Source organism: Salmo salar, chromosome 09 (assembly GCF_965601325.2).
Source record: "Salmo salar chromosome 09, fSalSal1, whole genome shotgun sequence".
Classification (NCBI taxonomy): domain Eukaryota; kingdom Metazoa; phylum Chordata; class Actinopteri; order Salmoniformes; family Salmonidae; genus Salmo; species Salmo salar.
In genome coordinates this window covers 1,491,079-1,509,624 of record NC_138299.1, presented here as the reverse complement: position 1 = coordinate 1,509,624, position 18,546 = coordinate 1,491,079, and the positions used below count along the sequence as shown (strand labels likewise).

At 41.7% G+C, this 18,546-nt stretch overlaps 2 protein-coding genes across 7 annotated transcripts in view; one reads left to right on the top strand and one right to left on the bottom strand.

Moving 5' to 3' along the window:
• Window positions 1–6,227, bottom strand: part of nemf (nuclear export mediator factor) — a 29,464-nt gene extending 23,237 nt beyond the window's left edge. The window contains exons 1-11 of one of the 2 annotated variants that reach the window (XM_014209963.3): window positions 6,055–6,227; window positions 5,565–5,633; window positions 5,302–5,404; window positions 5,084–5,209; window positions 4,755–4,906; window positions 1,277–1,344; window positions 1,053–1,142; window positions 850–923; window positions 685–752; window positions 445–520; window positions 138–278 (exon numbers count right to left, since the gene is read on the bottom strand). In XM_014209963.3, coding sequence (XP_014065438.1) covers window positions 138–278; window positions 445–520; window positions 685–752; window positions 850–923; window positions 1,053–1,142; window positions 1,277–1,344; window positions 4,755–4,906; window positions 5,084–5,209; window positions 5,302–5,404; window positions 5,565–5,633; window positions 6,055–6,113 — 1,026 coding nt within the window. In that variant the 5' untranslated portion in view covers window positions 6,114–6,227. The remainder of the gene's footprint in view (window positions 1–137; window positions 279–444; window positions 521–684; window positions 753–849; window positions 924–1,052; window positions 1,143–1,276; window positions 1,345–4,754; window positions 4,907–5,083; window positions 5,210–5,301; window positions 5,405–5,564; window positions 5,634–6,054) is intronic. The other variant, NM_001173635.1, reaches the window with a different exon arrangement.
• An 11-nt stretch (window positions 6,228–6,238) lies between these two features.
• LOC106610632 (MAPK/MAK/MRK overlapping kinase) lies at window positions 6,239–18,167 on the top strand. 5 transcript variants are annotated; one of them, XM_014210060.3, is made up of 13 exons: window positions 6,239–6,651; window positions 7,457–7,571; window positions 7,906–7,995; window positions 8,095–8,165; window positions 8,292–8,370; window positions 8,508–8,556; window positions 8,666–8,844; window positions 9,073–9,174; window positions 9,296–9,469; window positions 9,574–9,697; window positions 9,895–10,095; window positions 11,955–12,132; window positions 12,325–14,209. In XM_014210060.3, the coding sequence occupies exons 1-12, from the start codon at window positions 6,366–6,368 to the stop codon at window positions 12,084–12,086; spliced, it is 1,602 nt and encodes a 533-aa protein (XP_014065535.1). In that variant the 5' UTR covers window positions 6,239–6,365; the 3' UTR covers window positions 12,087–12,132; window positions 12,325–14,209. The 5 variants fall into 5 exon arrangements, with proteins under 5 accessions (XP_014065535.1, XP_082811716.1, XP_014065536.1 ...); XM_082955590.1 differs by lacking the exons at window positions 11,955–12,132; window positions 12,325–14,209 and adding an exon at window positions 14,523–18,167; XM_014210061.3 differs by lacking the exon at window positions 11,955–12,132 and having other exon boundaries at window positions 6,266–6,651.
• The last annotated feature ends 379 nt before the right edge of the window (window positions 18,168–18,546 follow it).

The window sequence follows — 18,546 nt, the reverse complement described above, 5'->3', positions numbered from 1 at the left end:
TCCAACCTAAGTGTATGTAAACTTCCGACTTCAACTGTACTCAATTCACGTCAAAAATAGTACAGTTAGTGCGGTTAATATGAGTATTCGAACACAGCTCAGGTCTGGTGGTGATGAGAGAGTTCTTCAGTATTGACCTGAAGTTGGTGCAGTGCCTCCAGCCTCTGCACGTGGTCCCTCTTGACATTGTCCAGCTTTTTCAGAGCCTGTTTCTCCTGCTGCAGGGCCTTCACGTCAATCCTCTGACTCTCCATCTTGGAGTAGTATTCGTCCACTGCCTAAGCGCAGAGGAGCAAGACTTACTGAAGTGATCTCATACCTTAGTCTTATGACAATACCAATATAGTTTTGGTACAGTAGGTACGTATGGGAAACAATGACATTTTCCCAACATATGCATAGGGTAAATAAATACATATAAAGGACAGATATTCTAAAATTCACCTTGTCAAACGTATCAAACTCAACATAGTGGCTATTTGCATGTTGGGCAAAGAGGAAGGGGTGGAATTCCTCATATCTGTAAAAGAAGACAATGTTGGAGACTTGAACATATCTCACCAACCAAGCAAACAAAAACCTCCATAATGCTTCTGGTGAGACGTAATGCTGATCTTACCAGTAACTGAACTTGGGAGACATAATATCATAAGCACAGAATGAGAGTCAAATAAAATAACTTACGTGAGCAATTCTTCAGGTTTCTCTGGAGCTAAACTTGGTTTCTTGTCACATTTTTGGATGATGTAGCCCTGCAACGAAACAAGGGAGACACAGTTTTCTATAATTTCGCTATGAAAAATGGATCTGATGTATGAATGAATATTCTCAATAAGACGTGAGACCTACCTTTCCATCGAAGCTTGCCGTTTTCTCCATATAATCTTCTGCCATTTGCAGGGCATCGAGGATTTTGGGTGCATCTACAGACAACAATTAAGCCTATTTCATCCAGAATATCACAATTCTGATGATCATTGTTTGAATAATATATACCAGCAGCACATCTTTGTAATCTGCCAACGGCTACAGCTGGTCTAAAAGAAACGTACCTCGTGCAGCATCATACTGGCTGTCCACTTTGATGAAGCCGGGGAGTCCCACTTCCATCAGACAGTGCTCTATGAGAGTAGCCCCATATGCTGAAAGAGCAGATAGATAACATTAGAAGGTAAGTCTGCTGTTTACAATAATAACTGTGTAAAACATTTTTTTTTTTTATTAAACCTGGATGAGCAATGGATGGAGCCACTTTGAGGAGATCAAGACTACTTACGAAGATGGGGATTGAGGACCCTTTTCACCTGTTCTCCATTCGTGGCCTTGGACAGGACTTCAGTGAGTCTACATGAAAAACAAACCAACACATGATTATTTCTTCTTCTTGGGCCTAACTAGGGTTGCAAAAGTCCGGTAAACTTTCCCAAAATAACCAAGTTTTCCAGAAATCCTGGCTGGATGATTGCGAAAATCCAACTTATTGAAATCAAATTTTATTGGTCACAACGCCAAATAAAACAGGTGTAGACTTTACAATGAAATGCTTTCTTACAAGCCCATTCCCAACAGTGCAGAGTTAAAAACTAAGAAATATTTGCTAAACAAAAAAAGGAAGTAGTAACAAAAACAATAGCGAGGCTATATACAAGGAGTACCAGTAACAAGTCAATGTGCAGGGGTACAAGATAGTTGAGGTAATTGAGCCAATACAGTACGTACATGTGGGCAGTGGTGGGAAAAAGTACCCAATTGTCATAATTGAGTAAAAGTAAAGATACCTTAATAGAATAATACTCAAGTAAAAGTCATACAGTACAATACTACTTGAGTAAAAGTATTCGGTTTAAAATATACTTAAGAATCAAAAGTAAGTGTAATTGATAGAATAACTTTTGATACTTACCGGTAAGTATAAAGTAAAAATAATTTCAAATTCCTTATATTAAGCAAACCAGACAGCAACATTTTCTTGTTTTTTTTAATTTATGGATAGTGTGTCTGCCAGATCAGTGGCAGTAGAGATGAACCGAGAGGATCTTTTGATAAGTGTGTGAATTGGACCATTTGTGTCCTGCTAAGCATTCTAAATGTAACAAGTACTTTTGGGTGCCAGGGAAAATGTATGGAGTAAAAAGTACATTATTTTCTTTAGGAATGTAGTGAAGTAAAAGTTATCAAAAATATAAATAGTAAAGTACAGATACCCCAAAGTATTTTTTACTTAAGTACTTTACACAACTGCGTATGGGTAAAAGTGACTAGGCAATCAGGATATATAATAAACAGAGTAGAAGCAGCGTATGTAAAGTGTGTGTGGCGTCAATGTGTGTGTGTGTGTTGGAGTGTCAGTGTAGTATGTGAGTGTGTGGGTAGAATCTAGTGAATATAGCTTGGGGGTATAGGCTGTTCAAGTGCCTTCTGGTCAGAGACTTGTCGCTCCGGTACCGCTTGCAATGCGGTAGCAGAGAGAACAGTCTATGACTTGGGTGGCTGGAGTCTGACAATTTTTTGAGCCTTCCTCTGACACCGCCTGGTATAGAAGTCCTGGATAGCAGGGAGTTCAGCCCCAGTGATGTACTGAGTTGTACGCACTACCCTCTGTAGTGCTTTGAAGCCACCGGACGGCGATATTGGCACTCCCTAGAAGGAGCAGTCCTCCATAGTAATGAATGGAATTCTACAGTATTTCAATTCAGTTTTAAGGAGATAATTACACATATTCAAGTATTTTTTGTTGTTGTAGTGGGGATATTAGCATAACTTTAAGGAAAATGTTAGATATTTTCTCATGTTTATTTTTATGTTTAGCTGACATAACACAATTTAAAAAGTAAGCATGAAGGTGTCTCATAGAATGCATGTGACAAAAACAAAATGTAGACATTAATAAATGCATTTCTATAGCTTCAAAAACATTTTGTAATGGTGGGGAAATGCCAAGATGGAGGCGTGGTGGTTTCAAAACAGTTCCCCTTGTCAGATTATACACACCCAACCAGTCAAAAGTTCAGACACACCTACTCTTTCAAGGGTTATTCTCTATTTGTACTATTTTCTACATTGTAAAATAATAGTGAAGACATCAAAACTATGAAATAACACATATGGAATCATGTAGTGAGCACAAAAGTGTTAAACAAGTCAAAATATATTTTATATTTGAGATTCTTCAAAGTAGCCACCCTTTGCCTTGGCAGCTTTGCACACTCTTGGAATTCTCTCAACCAACTTCATGAGGAATGCTTTTCCAACATTCTTGAAGGAGTTCCCACATATGCTGAGCACTTGTTGGCTGCTTTTCCTTCACTCCGCGGTCCAACTCATCCCAAACCATCTCAATTGGGTTGAGATCGGGTGATTGTGGAGGCCAGGTCATCTGATGCAGCACTCCATCACTCTCCTTTTTGGTCAAATAGCCCTTACACAGCCTGGTGGTGTGTTGGGTCATTGTCCTGTTGAAAAACAAATGATAGTGCCACTAAGCCCTAACCAGATGGATGGTGTATCGGTGCAGAATGCTGTGGTAGCCATGTTGGTTAAGTGTGACTTGAACTCTAAATCACAGACAGTGTCACCAGCAAAGCACCCCCCACCATCACACCACCCCCTCCATGCTTCACGGTGAGACCCACACATGTGGAGATCATCCGTTCACCTACTCTGCACCTCACAAAAGACACGGCAGTTGGCACCAAAAATCTCCAATTTGGACTTAGACCAAAGGACAGATTTCCACCCGTCTAATGTGCATTTCTCGTGTTTCTTGGCCCAAGCAAGTCTCTTCTTCTTTTGTGTGTCCTTTAGTAGTGGTTTCTTTGCAGCAATTCAACCATGAAGGCTTGATTCATGCAGTCTCCTCTGAACAGTTGATGTTGAGATGCGTCTGTTACTTGAACTCTGTGAAGCATTTATTTGGGCTGCAATCTGAGGTGCAGTTAATAAATGAATTTATCCTCTGCAGCAGAGGTAACTCTGGGTCTCCTTTTCTGTGGCGGTCCTCATGAGAATCAGTTCCATCATAGCGCTTGATGGTTTTTGGGACTGCACTTTCAAAGTTCTTGAAATTTTCCGGATTGACTGACCATGTTTTAAAGTAATGATGGACTGTCATTTCTCTTTGCTTATTTGAGATGTTCTTGCCATAATATGGACTTGGTCTTTTACCAAATATGGCTATCTTCTGTATACCACCCCTACCTTGTCACAACACAACTGATTGGCTCAAACGCATTAATGAAAGAAATTCCACAAATTAACTTAACAAGGCACACCTGTTAATTGAAATGCATTCCAGGTAACTACCTCATGAAGCTGGTTGAGAGAATGCCAAGAGTGTGCAAAACTGTCATCAAGGCAAAGGGTGGATACTTTGAAGAATCTCTAATATATTATGATTTGTTTAACACTTTTTTGGTTACTACATGATTCCATATGTGTTATTTCATAGTTTTGATGTCTTCAATATTATTCTTCAATGTATAAAACAGTAAAAATAAAGAAAAACCCTTGAAAGGGTAGGTGTCCAAACTTTTGACTGGTACTGTATAATAAATAAATATATATATATTGAATACAATACTCAGTTCACTAAACATCTTGTGACAAATCCCTCAACATTTCACCAAATTCATCTGCAAATATTTACATATTTTCCCAATCTTTTGCCTGCATTGGCCCCATGATTCATCCTAATCCACTCTCCCCCCATGATTCATTCATCCTACCCCACTATCTGCCTCCAGGGGCTGTCTTACCTCTCCAGGCTGATGAGGGGCTCTGGGGGCCTGGCGTTCTCCACAGGGTACCTCTCCCTCACTGCTATCTTCACATCTTCCTCTCCCTCTGCTGTGCGAAAGCGCAGCAGGTTCAGAATGGTGTACTCGTGGTCCGCCAGGATAATGTTACCCTTCACATACACAGGGGGTGCACATTACACTGCATTCAACATGACAATCATAAAGAGAACAGCATGGATTATCTAATATCATTGCTAAATATGAAACGAGTACTGTATTCTACAGTTGAGGAGTATAATGAAAACGTCAGACTCGGAGAGAGGAAAAAGGGAATGCTCATTTCTCACCCTGTCATAGAGTTCCACTATCAGATGGTAAGCAGCCTCATCTGAGCCAAACTGGATGTCAACAATCCTGTCAACCCCAAGCTGCTTCACCTGTGTTAGTCGTCTTGACTTGAGATGCTTTCGACACTGTGGGGAAGAGTGATCATGCAGTGAGTTACCAAGACATCCATCATTGCTTGACAAGAGAATGGACAACTGAAAAAACAACGTATCCTCACTTTCATGGCAAAGCCAGAGGGCATCATATTTTTGGGCCATTCAAAGTCTGTAGAATGAATGCGGAGTCCAGATTCAACCAGTAGAATAGATTTGGTGTCAGGCCTGAAAACAAACAAAAACGTTTTCAATTCTAACCTTGAACACCAGTCACCCCTAGGACTACGTGTACATGACAAGTTCTGTAAACAAACATAACATCATGGCAACAACATGGATGGTTTCTGTAGCTTGGTACTACTGACAGGTAGCAGATATTACTTACTTTTGCAACCGGATGAGATAGGTCTTGGTGTCGATGTCATACACGTTGTTTACGCGCATACCAAGGTAACTGTGATAACATAAGTTGAGTTAGTGTCACGATGACATTATTCATAAGTCCCAATCATATTTTGTTAGCTAGCTATCCATTTAGCTAGATATCTGTGTAGTTAACGTCTGTCAAGTTTAGAGAATGCCCGTGTACCTAAACCCATTGTTGACAGTAGTTATTTAGTTAGCTAGTTATTCAATGGCCGTGTTCGAGAGCGTGAAAACCGTGATGTTTCGTGGGTAAATTGTGACTGATCTTGCTACAAATAATAAGAGTCGTTATTTAAGACGCAAGGTGATTTGAAGATCAGTCAGTCGCCTGAAATGTCGAACAAGCCAAATCTCTGTTTTAACTTCGACATTTGCTAGAGTAACTAGCTAACGTTAGCTAGCTAGCCAACATTAGCACGTTTCATGATGCATGAACCAGACTAACTTACTTAGCATTTATCTCAGCAATTACCGCCCTGATATCCACGGTATTGAATCTTGTTTTCATGGTGAAAATTAGTGGTTTGTATTCGTTGTCCGAAACATTTACACTGCAGACAAGAAGAGCAGCACACAGCAACGAAACACGCTGGCTTCTACAGCACGCATGCGCGGTCTAGAGTTGTACGGAATCCTGTTTGAATCAAAAATACCACGCGAGCGTGGACTCTCGCGCACACAAACACACACTTGTGCACGTGCATGCGCAGACATTTGACGAAAATTATTTACATTACGCAATGATGAATTTTGTTGGTTGATGCTGCCAGGTGATGGTCACCCGCTGATACCTGGGAGTGTTTCAAGATACAAATTAACGGTAGATTTGGGGCATTGTTGTACTAAATGCGTTCTCTTCGTCAGCTATCGTATAATTATGTATTACACAAATTGGCTTGTTGGTGTGAAAAATAGAGCATGCATTCGCAAAGCAAACAAAACGCATAGTATCGACTGGAAAAGCTTCATGGACATATATAACAATACAACGTTGTACAATCGAAATAGATCTGAGCTCATTTTAAGCAAGCTTCTTTGGAAAAAAGGTGAGATCAATACTTCGCAAAATGGCATTCAAACGAACAACATGTTTACATGAACATGCTCCATGTTATAGGAAATATATGTTTTGTTCATTTGTGCATTTTTTTGGTAAACTATGTTGCATTTGGCTCCATCTCTCTGCTCGAGCGACTGATGGGCGCAGACCTTTTGTAATAGAGCAAAAACACAATTGTTATTCTATTTGCAGAATAAAGGCATTTGGACGACCATAACAGTAAAAGTGTGCATACATCATTGAGTGTGAGTCCAATGTCAGAAATAGATAGCCAGCCACTGTAACGAGACAAGTTTCTTGTTTCAAATCATCCACCTTTTAGGTCAAGAGTTGAGGGTGAGGCGTGCCTGGTTACCAAGGTGACGGCCCAGCTAACATGGCTAGCTAGTAGTAGAGATTAGAAATGTCTTCATTAGCCTCGGCTAGAGACCAGCAAGGCGTATTTTCCCCCAAGCCTTTCAATCTTGGAGTTAGTTAGCTAAAATGCATGCCACAACACCACAGATAGAACAATGAGATTAGTTATACAAATCTTTGACAACCATGTGTCATGAAAATATCGCAATGTGTTATTTAAATATAGGACTAACGTTAGCTAGTAACGTTATGGATAATTTACTTCTATGCAGTGTACATTTTGAAGAATGGATAGTAAGTTGATCGAATTGTTTCCCTGTACTAACGGTACTAGTAGTTAACGTTAGCAAACTAGTACAGTACGCTAGCGTTTGCTAGATACAGCTACTGTAGATAGCTACATGTTTTTTCTCAACTCCTTTGTTGTTATGCAGATTACAAGATAATCAAGAAAATTGGAGAGGGGACATTTTCAGAAGTGGTGAAGGCTCAAAGCCTGAAAGATGGGAAATATTATGCTTGTAAAACGATGAAGCAGTCACTCAGCAGGTAATTATCATGTGTGTTGCACATAAGTATATAATGGTTCTGCCTGCTGCTTGCCTTCAGGTGCACGGCATCCTCTTTGTACGTGGACCCTTGCCTTGAAACTCGAGCCAGCAGCATGACACCCCTACCCATCCTACTGGGTGTCAACCATTGATGTGTATATTGGTTTCAACATACCCTGACCAAGTGAGGTCAGCGAGGGACAACGTGGCTTTAAGTTTTGTGGCAAGAATTTTTAAGCCTGCATCTTTGAAAATGTGTCATGAGACATGTTTTTCTAGAATAGAAAGATAAAGTTATACATAATAAATGTGTTTTGTTTTTTGTTGCTCAGCCTGGAACAGGCCAACAACCTGCGAGAAGTCCAGGCCATGAAGAAACTGAACCCTCACCCCAACATCATTCAGCTGCATGAATTGATATTGTGAGTACAATGCTTGTCACAGTCGTTTTTATTGTATGTGTGAAGCCTGAACTGAATTATAACATGATAATTTTGTCTGATTCATTCAATGTGTTAAAGTGACAAAGAATCAGGGACCCTGTCCTTGGTATGTGAGCTGATGGAGATGAACATCTATGAGTACATACGAGGTCAGACACACAGGGAAACTGCTACTGTGAATGACATGAAACCTTTACCATAAGTGTAACTACAGTACACCAAAGACTATTTCCCATTCTGTTATCTTGTGTATTGCTAACTTGTCTCACTTGCAGGGAGGCAACAACCTTTGCCAGAAAGTAAAATCAGACACTACATGTATCAACTTTGCAAGTCACTTGATCACATGCATAGGTAAGAATGAAATATGGATGGGAGCTTGTCCATTAAATAATGCTTTTTAGTTTACATTTCTTACGGGGGGGGTTAAGGGTAATTGTTTTGCTTCCCCTAAAAGTAAACAGTTTTACTCTTTTGTTACCTTCGTACAGCAATGGGATCTTCCACCGTGATGTTAAGCCAGAGAACATTCTAATCAAAGTAAGTAAAAAATCTGATGATGCTGAAAACCTTGCCTGCTAATTTGTAAATAAGAACTGTTACATTATTTACCATATGTTGCCCATGACTTGGTTTGTTGCTTCCATAGCATGATGTGCTCAAACTAGGAGACTTTGGCTCGTGCAGGAGTTTGCACTCCAAGCCCCCCTACACAGAGTACATCTCCACCCGCTGGTACAGAGCCCCAGAGTGCCTCCTCACAGACGGCTATTACTCACACAAGATGGACATGTGGAGTGTAGGATGTGTTTTCTACGAGATCATCAGGTACCTCTCTTGTCATTGGCTGTGACCGAATTCTCAAACTACATACTGCTTATGTACTTTCCATCCTTGCATACCCAAAAAGCAGACTAAATAGGATGTAGTATTATAATTAGGTTATAGCCTTAGTGATATGTATTCCTCTATGGTCAAAGCCAGACATTCATGAACACATACTGTTGTGTAAGTAGCCTTGATGGCATCACAGATTATCATGTTTTTATATTCCAGTCTCAGCCCTCTGTTTCCGGGTACCAACGAGTTGGATCAGGTGACCAAGATCCATGATGTTTTGGGTACACCTGACAGCAGTCTTCTTCAAAAATTCAGGCAGTACGTTTCTTACTTTGGCTGCATTATATACATTTCTCATGTAATGGAGACCAGTGCCTTCACAGTATGTTCAATGGAAACCATTGTGCTTAGTGACATTGTTGTACATTATTGTTGACAGGTCTAGGGCGATGCGTTTTGACTTCCCTCCACGGAAGGGCAGTGGGATCTCTCGGCTCATCCCAAACTGTTCTGCGCCCAGTCTGTCATTGCTCTACCAGATGCTGGCCTACGACCCAGAGGAGCGCATTGGCTCACGAGCGGCGCTACAGCACGCCTATTTTAGAGAGCTACGGTAAGCACACACTGTACTCGATAGAAAATACAGACATACTGTACTGTGCTTTAAAATTGTAGTGTGTAAGATTACCATCCTGTCCTCTTTGGTCCTTGTCTCAGGCTGGCAGAGAGGAGAGCTGATAGTCTGCACAGGGCCATTGGGACTGTAGAGGGAGGACAGAGCAGTGGGACCCCCAACTCTGTGGATCACGTGTGGCGCATGGCCAGACAGGGCAGGAGGCAGGTAAGAGATGGCCACATGGCTTAAAAATAGGTCCAAAAGGTTGACCCTACATCAGATTTCATGAGTAATGAAAACCCCATTACAAAGAATAGGACAACATACTGGAAAAAGTACCAAATATTCCATAATTGCGATGCACTATGCCCTGCTATGATGTGGTTAGTCTCATGATGGCCTAATATTATTTTGTTTTGCAGCACAACATAAAGCATGTTGCCGAGCCTCGGATCAGACGCAACGCCCAACATTATCCAGTGGAATTACCAAAGCTCAATGTGGTAGTGCCTGCACCCCAGATCACCTACCCTGTTTCCACAGTGCCAGCTCTTACCATCACTCACCGTGGGTCCCCCCTTCCAGTCATCACGTCAAAAAAGTGCCACTTGCGGTTGGCTAAGGTAAACACACTCCATTACGGTGTACATTTTAGAACATCCCTAGGGCTACTCCCTATGACAAAAGTCCTGTACGGACATTACTTTATTGCACATCATATAAAGCAGTGGTCTCCAAACGGTCGATCGCTATTGACTGATCGATCTCCAAGGCATTCTAAGTCGATAAACCTTACGTTCCTATTTTTTGAATTCGTCTTGCGCTGTTGGTGGTATGTGCACCCGATTCAGCTGTCCTGTGCGCCGGGTGGACAAGGTGTTCCCATTTTATTTGTCAGAAGGTACAAATTCTGCCTTCCCGGGGGGGAGCACTATATGCCCACTGCTGGCCAATCAGATGGCTCAGATTACCGTGTCTGCAGTAATGTAGCAGGCATAAAAGAAAGTCCCGTGTGGCTCAGTTGGTAGAGCATGACGCTTGCAACGCCGGGGTTGTGGGTTCAATTCCCATGGCGGACCAGTATGGGGGGAAAAAGTATTAAAATGTATGCACTCACTACTGTAAGTCGCTCTGGATAAGAGCGTCTGCTAAATGACTAAAATGTAAAAAATGAAAGCTACAGCAAAATTGATACTGTGAGATTTCTAAACTTTTAAAACCATGACTAGAGAGAGACTGTCAATGACTACAGCAGAGTTGCTGTTTTTATGAGTGAGTTCATGTTTGTTTTTACTCCGCACTGTCAACACTTTCTATTCAACACTTATAAGCCATAAAATGTGCGTTCTCCCTACTTCCACTCACGCTACAACCAGCACTGCAGCGGCAATGAATGAGTAGGAAAGTGTATCGATAGGCTTGGGTCTTTTTTTATATTGAGGAATATTTCACTTTCTCTGGTCATAGGGGTAACAACATGAATTTGTGCATGAGGTAGAAATAATGCGGTGTGACTTGAGTTTCGCCATCAGCTGGAAGACAGTGTCCCTTTTTGGTCAGTGTCAGCGGAGGAAAGGCAGAGCAGAGGGACGTTGAGAGGCAGACCCTCAGTCTGCTGCCCTCTCCCTCCGCTGAGACTGACCATCAGATGCAGGCTCCTTCAGCCCAGTAAAATTTAAAGAAGCTAAGTATTTAAATGTATGCTCACTCTGCTATGCCTCACAAGTAATACAACAACTGATCGATTACCGGTGTGATCATATAACCTACATCAAATGAAATGTTTTTATTTTTATGGTCTGAGAAGAACAATGCATTCATTGGCAAGTCAATCAAAGCCAATATGAGGTGATAATGTTTTGGGCCTATAGCCTACTGCACAAACCTCATTGCTACAGTACTGTTTTTAATAGGTTAATGTTGCATAGGCTTACATTTTTTTTTTTGTAAAAAAAATCAGAACAGTAGATCTCAGCTTGCACTTTGACACAAAGTGTACTCAAAAGGTTGGTGACCACTGATTATTTATTTTTTATTTTGCCTTTATTTAAACAGGGAGGCCAGTTGAGAACAAGTTCTCATTTACGACTGCATCCTGGCCAAGATAAAGCAAAGCAGTGTGACAAAAACAACAACACAGAGTTACACATGGGATAAACAAACGTACAGTCAATAACACAATAGAAAAATCTGTATACAGTGTGTGCAAATGAAGTAAGGAGGTAAGGCAATAAATAGGCCAATAGTGGCGAAGTAATTACAATTTAGCAATTTACACTGGAGTGATATGTGCAGATGAGGATGTGCAAGTAGAAATACTGGTCTGCAAAAGAGCAGAAAAACAAAAATGGGGATGAGGTAGGTAGTTGGTTGGATGGGCTATTTACAGATGGGCTATCGGTAAGCTGCTCTGATAGCTGACGCTTAAAGTTAGTGAGGGAGATATGTCTCCAACTTCAGTGATTTTTGCAATTCGTTCCAGTCATTGGCAGCAGAGAACTGGAAGGAAAGGCAGCCAAACGAGGTGTTGGCTTTGGGGATGACCAGTGAAATATACCTGCTGGAGCGTGTGCTACGGGTGGGTGTTGCTATGGTGACCAGTGAGCTGAGATAAGGCGGAGCTAAAGGAAGACCACCCTAATGTCAGAACATCTGAGGCTGTAAGTGTCAAGCGTCAAGTGCTGATCTAGGATCAGGTCCCCCCGTCCATGTAATTTTATGCATTATGATCTAAAAGGCAACACTTATCCTAGATCAACACTCCTACTCTGAGACCCTTGATGCATACAGTATCAGGACTCACCCATGTGTTGTTCATTTTTCTGTTAATAACCTTTCTCTTTTCCCAACAGCCAAGGGATGAGTCCTACCGCTCTGCTTTCAAGACCTACTACATGCCTCCTTTGGACAGGAAACGTGGTGGCTACTGAGAGCCCCAATTCTTAAGAACCGTTGCTGTTTAACAGAACATACCTGTAGCTACTGTACATACTCTAATCTGCTTTGTTTGAAATGTTAAGACAATATTGTTTGAACAAAGCTATTCAGCTTCTGTAAAGCCTGCCACTTTCTGGTGAGAAATGCAAACAGGGCATTTGACAAAGGAATATCACATAGCAATAATTACCAGGGTTAATTTTGTACAAGTCATAATTCCTGCAGATTAAATACAACATGATCCCCAAAGTATATTTGACTGTCATCAGTGTTAGCCTAATAAATATAGCCTATTACCCATTAATTACCCAGCCATTTCCTAACTAAATTAGGTGTCATGTTAACAGCTGTTGATAAGTTTGCTCAAAATGTAGCTAATGACTGTACTCGCATGCAACGCAGAAATTCAAGGATGAGCTCTGATATATTTAATCAAGTGATGAGAGCCAGCATTAGTTCATTGATTCAGCACAGTGTAGTGTATGCTAGTGCTTGATAAAATTAGATTTTGGGAAAATTCACTTTTTTGCTCACAGAGCATATCTTTATAATAAAATCAAAGTTGCAGATTTCCTAGACCACTGTGACTTCCAAAGCAAGTGTCATGTGCATGACAATAATTACAAAAGAAACTCCTTAAACTCTCAGAATGTGCTTTATTATCACCCCTTTTACAAAAGATCTGTAGAATATACTACTGCATTGCCAAAGGAGTATAAAATGTAACTGTATTTTGAAAAAGCAACATTTTGTAACAAGTTCTGTGAATGTTTTTCCATTTTTTAATGATGTCATATTACATAAGATTTTCCAAAGCTGTGACAGCTTTTTGAGACAGAGGTACACTACATGAACAACATTTTGTGGACACCTGCTCGTCGAACATCTCACTCCAAAATCAAGGGCATTAATATAGAGTTGGTCCCCCCTTTGCCGCTATAAACATCCTCCACTCTTCTGGGAAGGCTTTCCACTAGATGTTGGAACATTGCTGCAGGGACTTGCTTCCACAGCCACAAGATGTTGGGCAATTCATCGCAAATGTGTTCTATGGAGTAGAGGTCAGGGCTCTGTGCAGGCCCGTTTAAGTTCTTCCCCACCGATCTCGACAAACCATCTGTATGTACGGCGTTCCAATGGCGGCAAGCTTTACAACACTCCAGCCAACGCATGGTGATCTTAGGCTTGGACCATGGAAACCCATTTCATGAAGCCCCCGACGAACAGTTCTTGTGCTGACGTTTCTTCCATAGGCAGTTTGGAACTCTGTAGTGAGTGTTGCAACCGAGGACACAGCACGGTGGTCCCATTCTGTGAGCTTGTGTGGCTGAGCCGTTGTTGATCCTAGATGTTTCCACTTCACAATAACAGCACTTACAGTTGACCGGGGCAGGTCTAGCAGCGCAGATCTTTGACGAACTGGCTTGCTGGAAAGGTGGCATCCTATGACGGTACGACGTTGAAAGTCACTGAACTCTTCAGTAAGGCCAATCTACTGCCAATATTTGTCTATGGAGATTGCATGACTGTGCTCTATTTTATACACCTGTCAGCAACAGGTGTGGCTGAAATTCACAATTTAGAAGGGGTGTCCACACACTTTTGTATATAAAGTGTACATACATTGCCTTCAGAAAGTATTCACACTCCTTTACTTTTACCACATTTTGTTGCGTTACAGCCCGAATACAAAAAAAGAATAATTTAGATTTGTCACTGGCCTACACACACAGTACTCCATAATGTCAAAGTGGAATGTTTTTAAAAATTTTAACAAATTAATAAAAAATTAAGCTGAAATGTCTTGAGTCAATAAGTATTCAGTATTCAATAAGTACTCTCCACCCTCTCCGACCTGGGCATCTCCGGCGCGGCCCACGCTTGGATTGCGTCCTACCTGACAGGTCGCTCCTACCAGGTGGCGTGGCGAGAATCTGTCTCCGCACCATGCGCTCTCACCACTGGTGTCCCCCAGGGCTCTGTTCTAGGCCCTCTCCTATTCTCGCTATACACCAAGTCACTTGGCTCTGTCATATCCTCACATGGTCTCTCCTATCATTGCTATGCAGACGACACACAATTAATCTTCTCCTTTCCCCCTTCTGATAACCAGGCGGCGAATCGCATCTCTGCATGTCTGTCAGACATATCAGTGTGGATGACGGATCACCACCTCAAGCTGAACCTCGGCAAGACGGAGCTGCTCTTCCTCCCGGGGAAGGACTGCCCGTTCCATGATCTCGCCATCACGGTTGACAACTCCCTTGTGTCCTCCTCCCAGAGTGCTAAGAACCTTGGCGTGATCCTGGACAATACCCTGTCGTTCTCCACTAACATCAAGGCGGTGACCCGATCCTGTAGGTTCATGCTCTACAACATTCGCAGAGTACGACCCTGCCTCACACAGGAAGCGGCGCAGGTCCTAATCCAGGCACTTGTCATCTCCCGTCTGGATTACTGCAACTCGCTGTTGGCTGGGCTCCCTGCCTGTGCCATTAAACCCCTACAACTCATCCAGAACGCCGCAGCCCGTCTGGTGTTCAACCTTCCCAAGTTCTCTCACGTCAGCCCGCTCCTCCGCTCTCTCCACTGGCTTCCAGTTGATGCTCGCATCCGCTACAAGACCATGGTGATTGCCTACGGAGCTGTGAAGGGAACGGCACCTCCATACCTTCAGGCTCTGATCAGGCCCTACACCCAAACAAGGGCACTGCGTTCATCCACCACTGGCCTGCTGGCCCCCCTACCTCTGAGGAAGCACAGTTCCCGCTCAGCCCAGTCAAAACTGTTCGCTGCTCTGACACCCCAATGGTGGAACAAGCTCCCTCACGACACCAGGACAGCGGAGTCAATCACCACCTTCCGGAGACACCTGAAACCCCACCTCTTTAAGGAATACCTAGGATAGGATAAAGTAATCCTTCTACCCCCCCCCCCCCCCCCCCCCTTAAAAGATTTAGATGCACTATTGTAAAGTGGTTGTTCCACTGGATATCATAAGGTGAATGCACCAATTTGTAAGTCGCTCTGGATAAGAGCGTCTCCTAAATGACTTAAATGTAAATGTAAATATTCAACCCCTTTGTTGTGGCAAGCCTAAAGAAGTCCAGGAGTAAACATTTGCTTAACAAATCATATAAGTTGCATGGACTCACTGTGTGCAATAATAGTGTTTAACATGTTATTTTTATGACTACCTCATCTCTGTACCCCACATGTACAATTATCTGTAAGTTCCCTCAGTTGATCTGTCACGTCCTGACCAGTAAAAGGGGTTATTTGTCATTGTAGTTTGGTCAGGGCGTGGCAGGGGGTGTTTGTTTTGTGTGATTATTATTATCTGACCCCGCTGGTCATCTATGAACATTTGAACATCTTCGCCATGTTCTGTTATAACCTCCACCCGGCACAGCCCGAAGAGGACTGGCCACCCCTCATAGCTTGCTTCCTCTCTAGGTTTCTTCCTAGGTTCCGGCCTTTCTAGGGAGTTTTTCCTAGCCACCCTGCTTCTACACCTGCACTGTTTGGGGTTTTAGGCTGGGTTTCTGTACATCACTTTGTGACATCAGCTGATGTAAGAAGGGCTTTATGAATAAATCTGAATTTGATTGATAGACATTAGCAGCAGCGTATGTGGTGAGTGTGAATATGAGTGTGTATGAGTATATGGCGTCAGTATGTATGTCTGCGCATGCTATGTGTGTGATGGCAAATGTAGTGTATGTGTGTTGGGATGTCAGTGTAAGTATGTGTGAGTGTGTGGGTAGAGTCCAGTGTGTGTGCATAGAGTCGAGTAACTTAAAACCTTCCACCTTCTCCATTGCTGTCCCGTCAATGTATATTTGGGGTGCAAGTCAAGACAGGTACTACGTAGTCATATTGGATGATAAATAACCTAGCTATGGCAGCTATTTGTCAACTATAGCGTGAGTTGGCCTGGTTGGTTGCCCTCTCTCGTTTCGTCCTCCTTCTTCCCTGCTTCCCTTGCCACTCGCTCACTGACAGTAGCCTACACACACACACACACGATGCAGTGCCCCTGCTAGAGCGGCACCGCTCTCTACCTCATTTCCCTCACTCTTTATCAGATTTGGTTAATTAAGTAGCTTAAAAATAGCCTTTTCTACTGCTTCCCTCACTCTGATCTGACCAGGTCTATAAGGAATGGGTCTAGTTGTGTCCGGATCCACTTAGAACAGATCTCTATTTTATAAAGATGAATTTTTGCACAAAATAGATTGCATCATGAGGTAGAAAAATGTTGATATATTGAAGCTACATCTCCAGACATCAGTCAGGAAATTAAAGCTTGGTCACAAATGGGTCTTCCAAATGGACAATGACCCCAAGCATACTTACAAAGTTGTGGCAAAATGGCTTAAGGACAACAAGGTCAAGGTATTGGAGTGGCCATCACAAAGCCCTGACCTCAATCCTATAGAAAATTTGTGGGCAGAACTGAAAAAGCGTGTGCGAGTAACGAGGCCTACAAACCTGACCCAGTTACACCAGCTCTGTCAGGAGGAATGGGCCAAAATTCACCCAACCTATTGTGGGAAGCTTGTGGAAGGCTACAAACGTTTGACCCAAGTTAAACAATTTGAAGGCAATGCTACCGAATACTAATTGAGTGTATGTAAACTTCTGACCCACTGGGTATGTGATGAAATAAATAAAAGCTGAAATAAATCTCTATTATTCTGACATTTCACATTCTTTAAATAAAGTGGTGATCCTAATTGACCTAACACAGGGACTTTTTACTAGGATTAAATGTCAGGAATTGTGAAAAACTGAGTTTAAATGTATTTGGCTTCGGTGTATGTAAACTTCTGACTTCAACTGTAACTGAGTACCACTCCATATTTTCAAGCATACTGGTGGCTGCATCATGTTATGGATATGCTTGTAATCGTTAAGGACTGGGACATTTTTCAGAATAAAAAAAACGGAATAAAGCTAAGCACAGGTGAAAACCTGGTTCAGTCTGCTTTCCACCAATGGGAAATTAATTTACCTTTCAGCAGGACAATAACCTAAAATACAAGGCCAAATATACACTGGAGCTGCTTACCAAGAAGACAGAGTTGCTTACCAATGTTCCTGAGTGTCCGAGTTACAGTTTTGACTTAAATCTACGGCAAGACCTTAAAATGGTTGTTTAGCAATGATCAACAACCAATTTGATAGCTTGAAGAATTTTAAAAAGAATAAAGGGCAAATGTTGCACAATGCAGGTGTGGAAAGCTCACAGCTGTAATCGCTGCCAAACGTGCTTCTACAAAGTACTGACTCACAGGTGTGAGTACTTATGTAAATGAGATATTTCTGTATTTAATTTGCAAATGCTTCTAAAAACACTTTCACTTTGTCATTATAGGGTATTGTGTGTAGATGAGTGAGAAACAAAATCAGTTTAACCCATTTTGAGTTCAGGCTGTAACAAAATGAGGAATAAGTCAAGGGGAACCAATACTTTCTGAAGGCACTGTATATGCAATGCATATTGTATATACTGTATGTACATGTGTCCCAGCACTTACAATAATGTATGGGAACAAGCAAAGTGAAAGTGTGTTTCATGTTTATCTTAACTTTGACACAGATGTTAAATCTTTCACCAAGCACTTATAAAAATCTATCTGCACAAACAAATATCAGTAACAATACAAGTGTAATAGAATCATATACTTTTTTTGAATGAAAAGTGTGAAATGTAAAATGCTAACCACATTAATAAAAAAATTAATTCACCCACCATCCGTTCCTTTTCTGGTTAGCATGGCATTAACAATGATTGGTAGTCATAAAACAAATAACATTAACACTTTTAATAGGTGTCACACAGAAAAAGGTCCCATTGTTTTATCTTCAAACCTACTTGTTCCTAGTGGCACATAGAATAGCGTTGCTGTTGGTAAGAGCTTCATAATATTTGCAGTTGTCTGACTTCTGCACATTGTGATTCCTTTTGGCGTTTCCTTCCTGGAGATTAGTGCATTTAATATGTTAAATTTCCTACATCAAAACACACTACATGACCAAAAGTATGTGGACACCTACTCGAACATCTCATTCCAATATCATAGGCATTAATATGGAGTTGGTCCCCCCTTTGCTGCTATAACAGCCTCCAC

What these genes read in the sequence shown, in the direction of transcription:
- LOC106610632 (XM_082955590.1), top strand. Translation starts at nt 6,366, where the DNA reads ATGCTGCCAGGTGATGGTCACCCGCTGATACCTGGGAGTGTTTCAAGA. An exon ending in CAAGCTTCTTTGGAAAAAAG is followed by an intron (nt 6,652 to 7,456) that starts GTGAGATCAATA and finishes GTTGTTATGCAG; the next exon opens with ATTACAAGATAATCAAGAAA. An exon ending in CATCTATGAGTACATACGAG is followed by an intron (nt 8,166 to 8,291) that starts GTCAGACACACA and finishes TCTCACTTGCAG; the next exon opens with GGAGGCAACAACCTTTGCCA.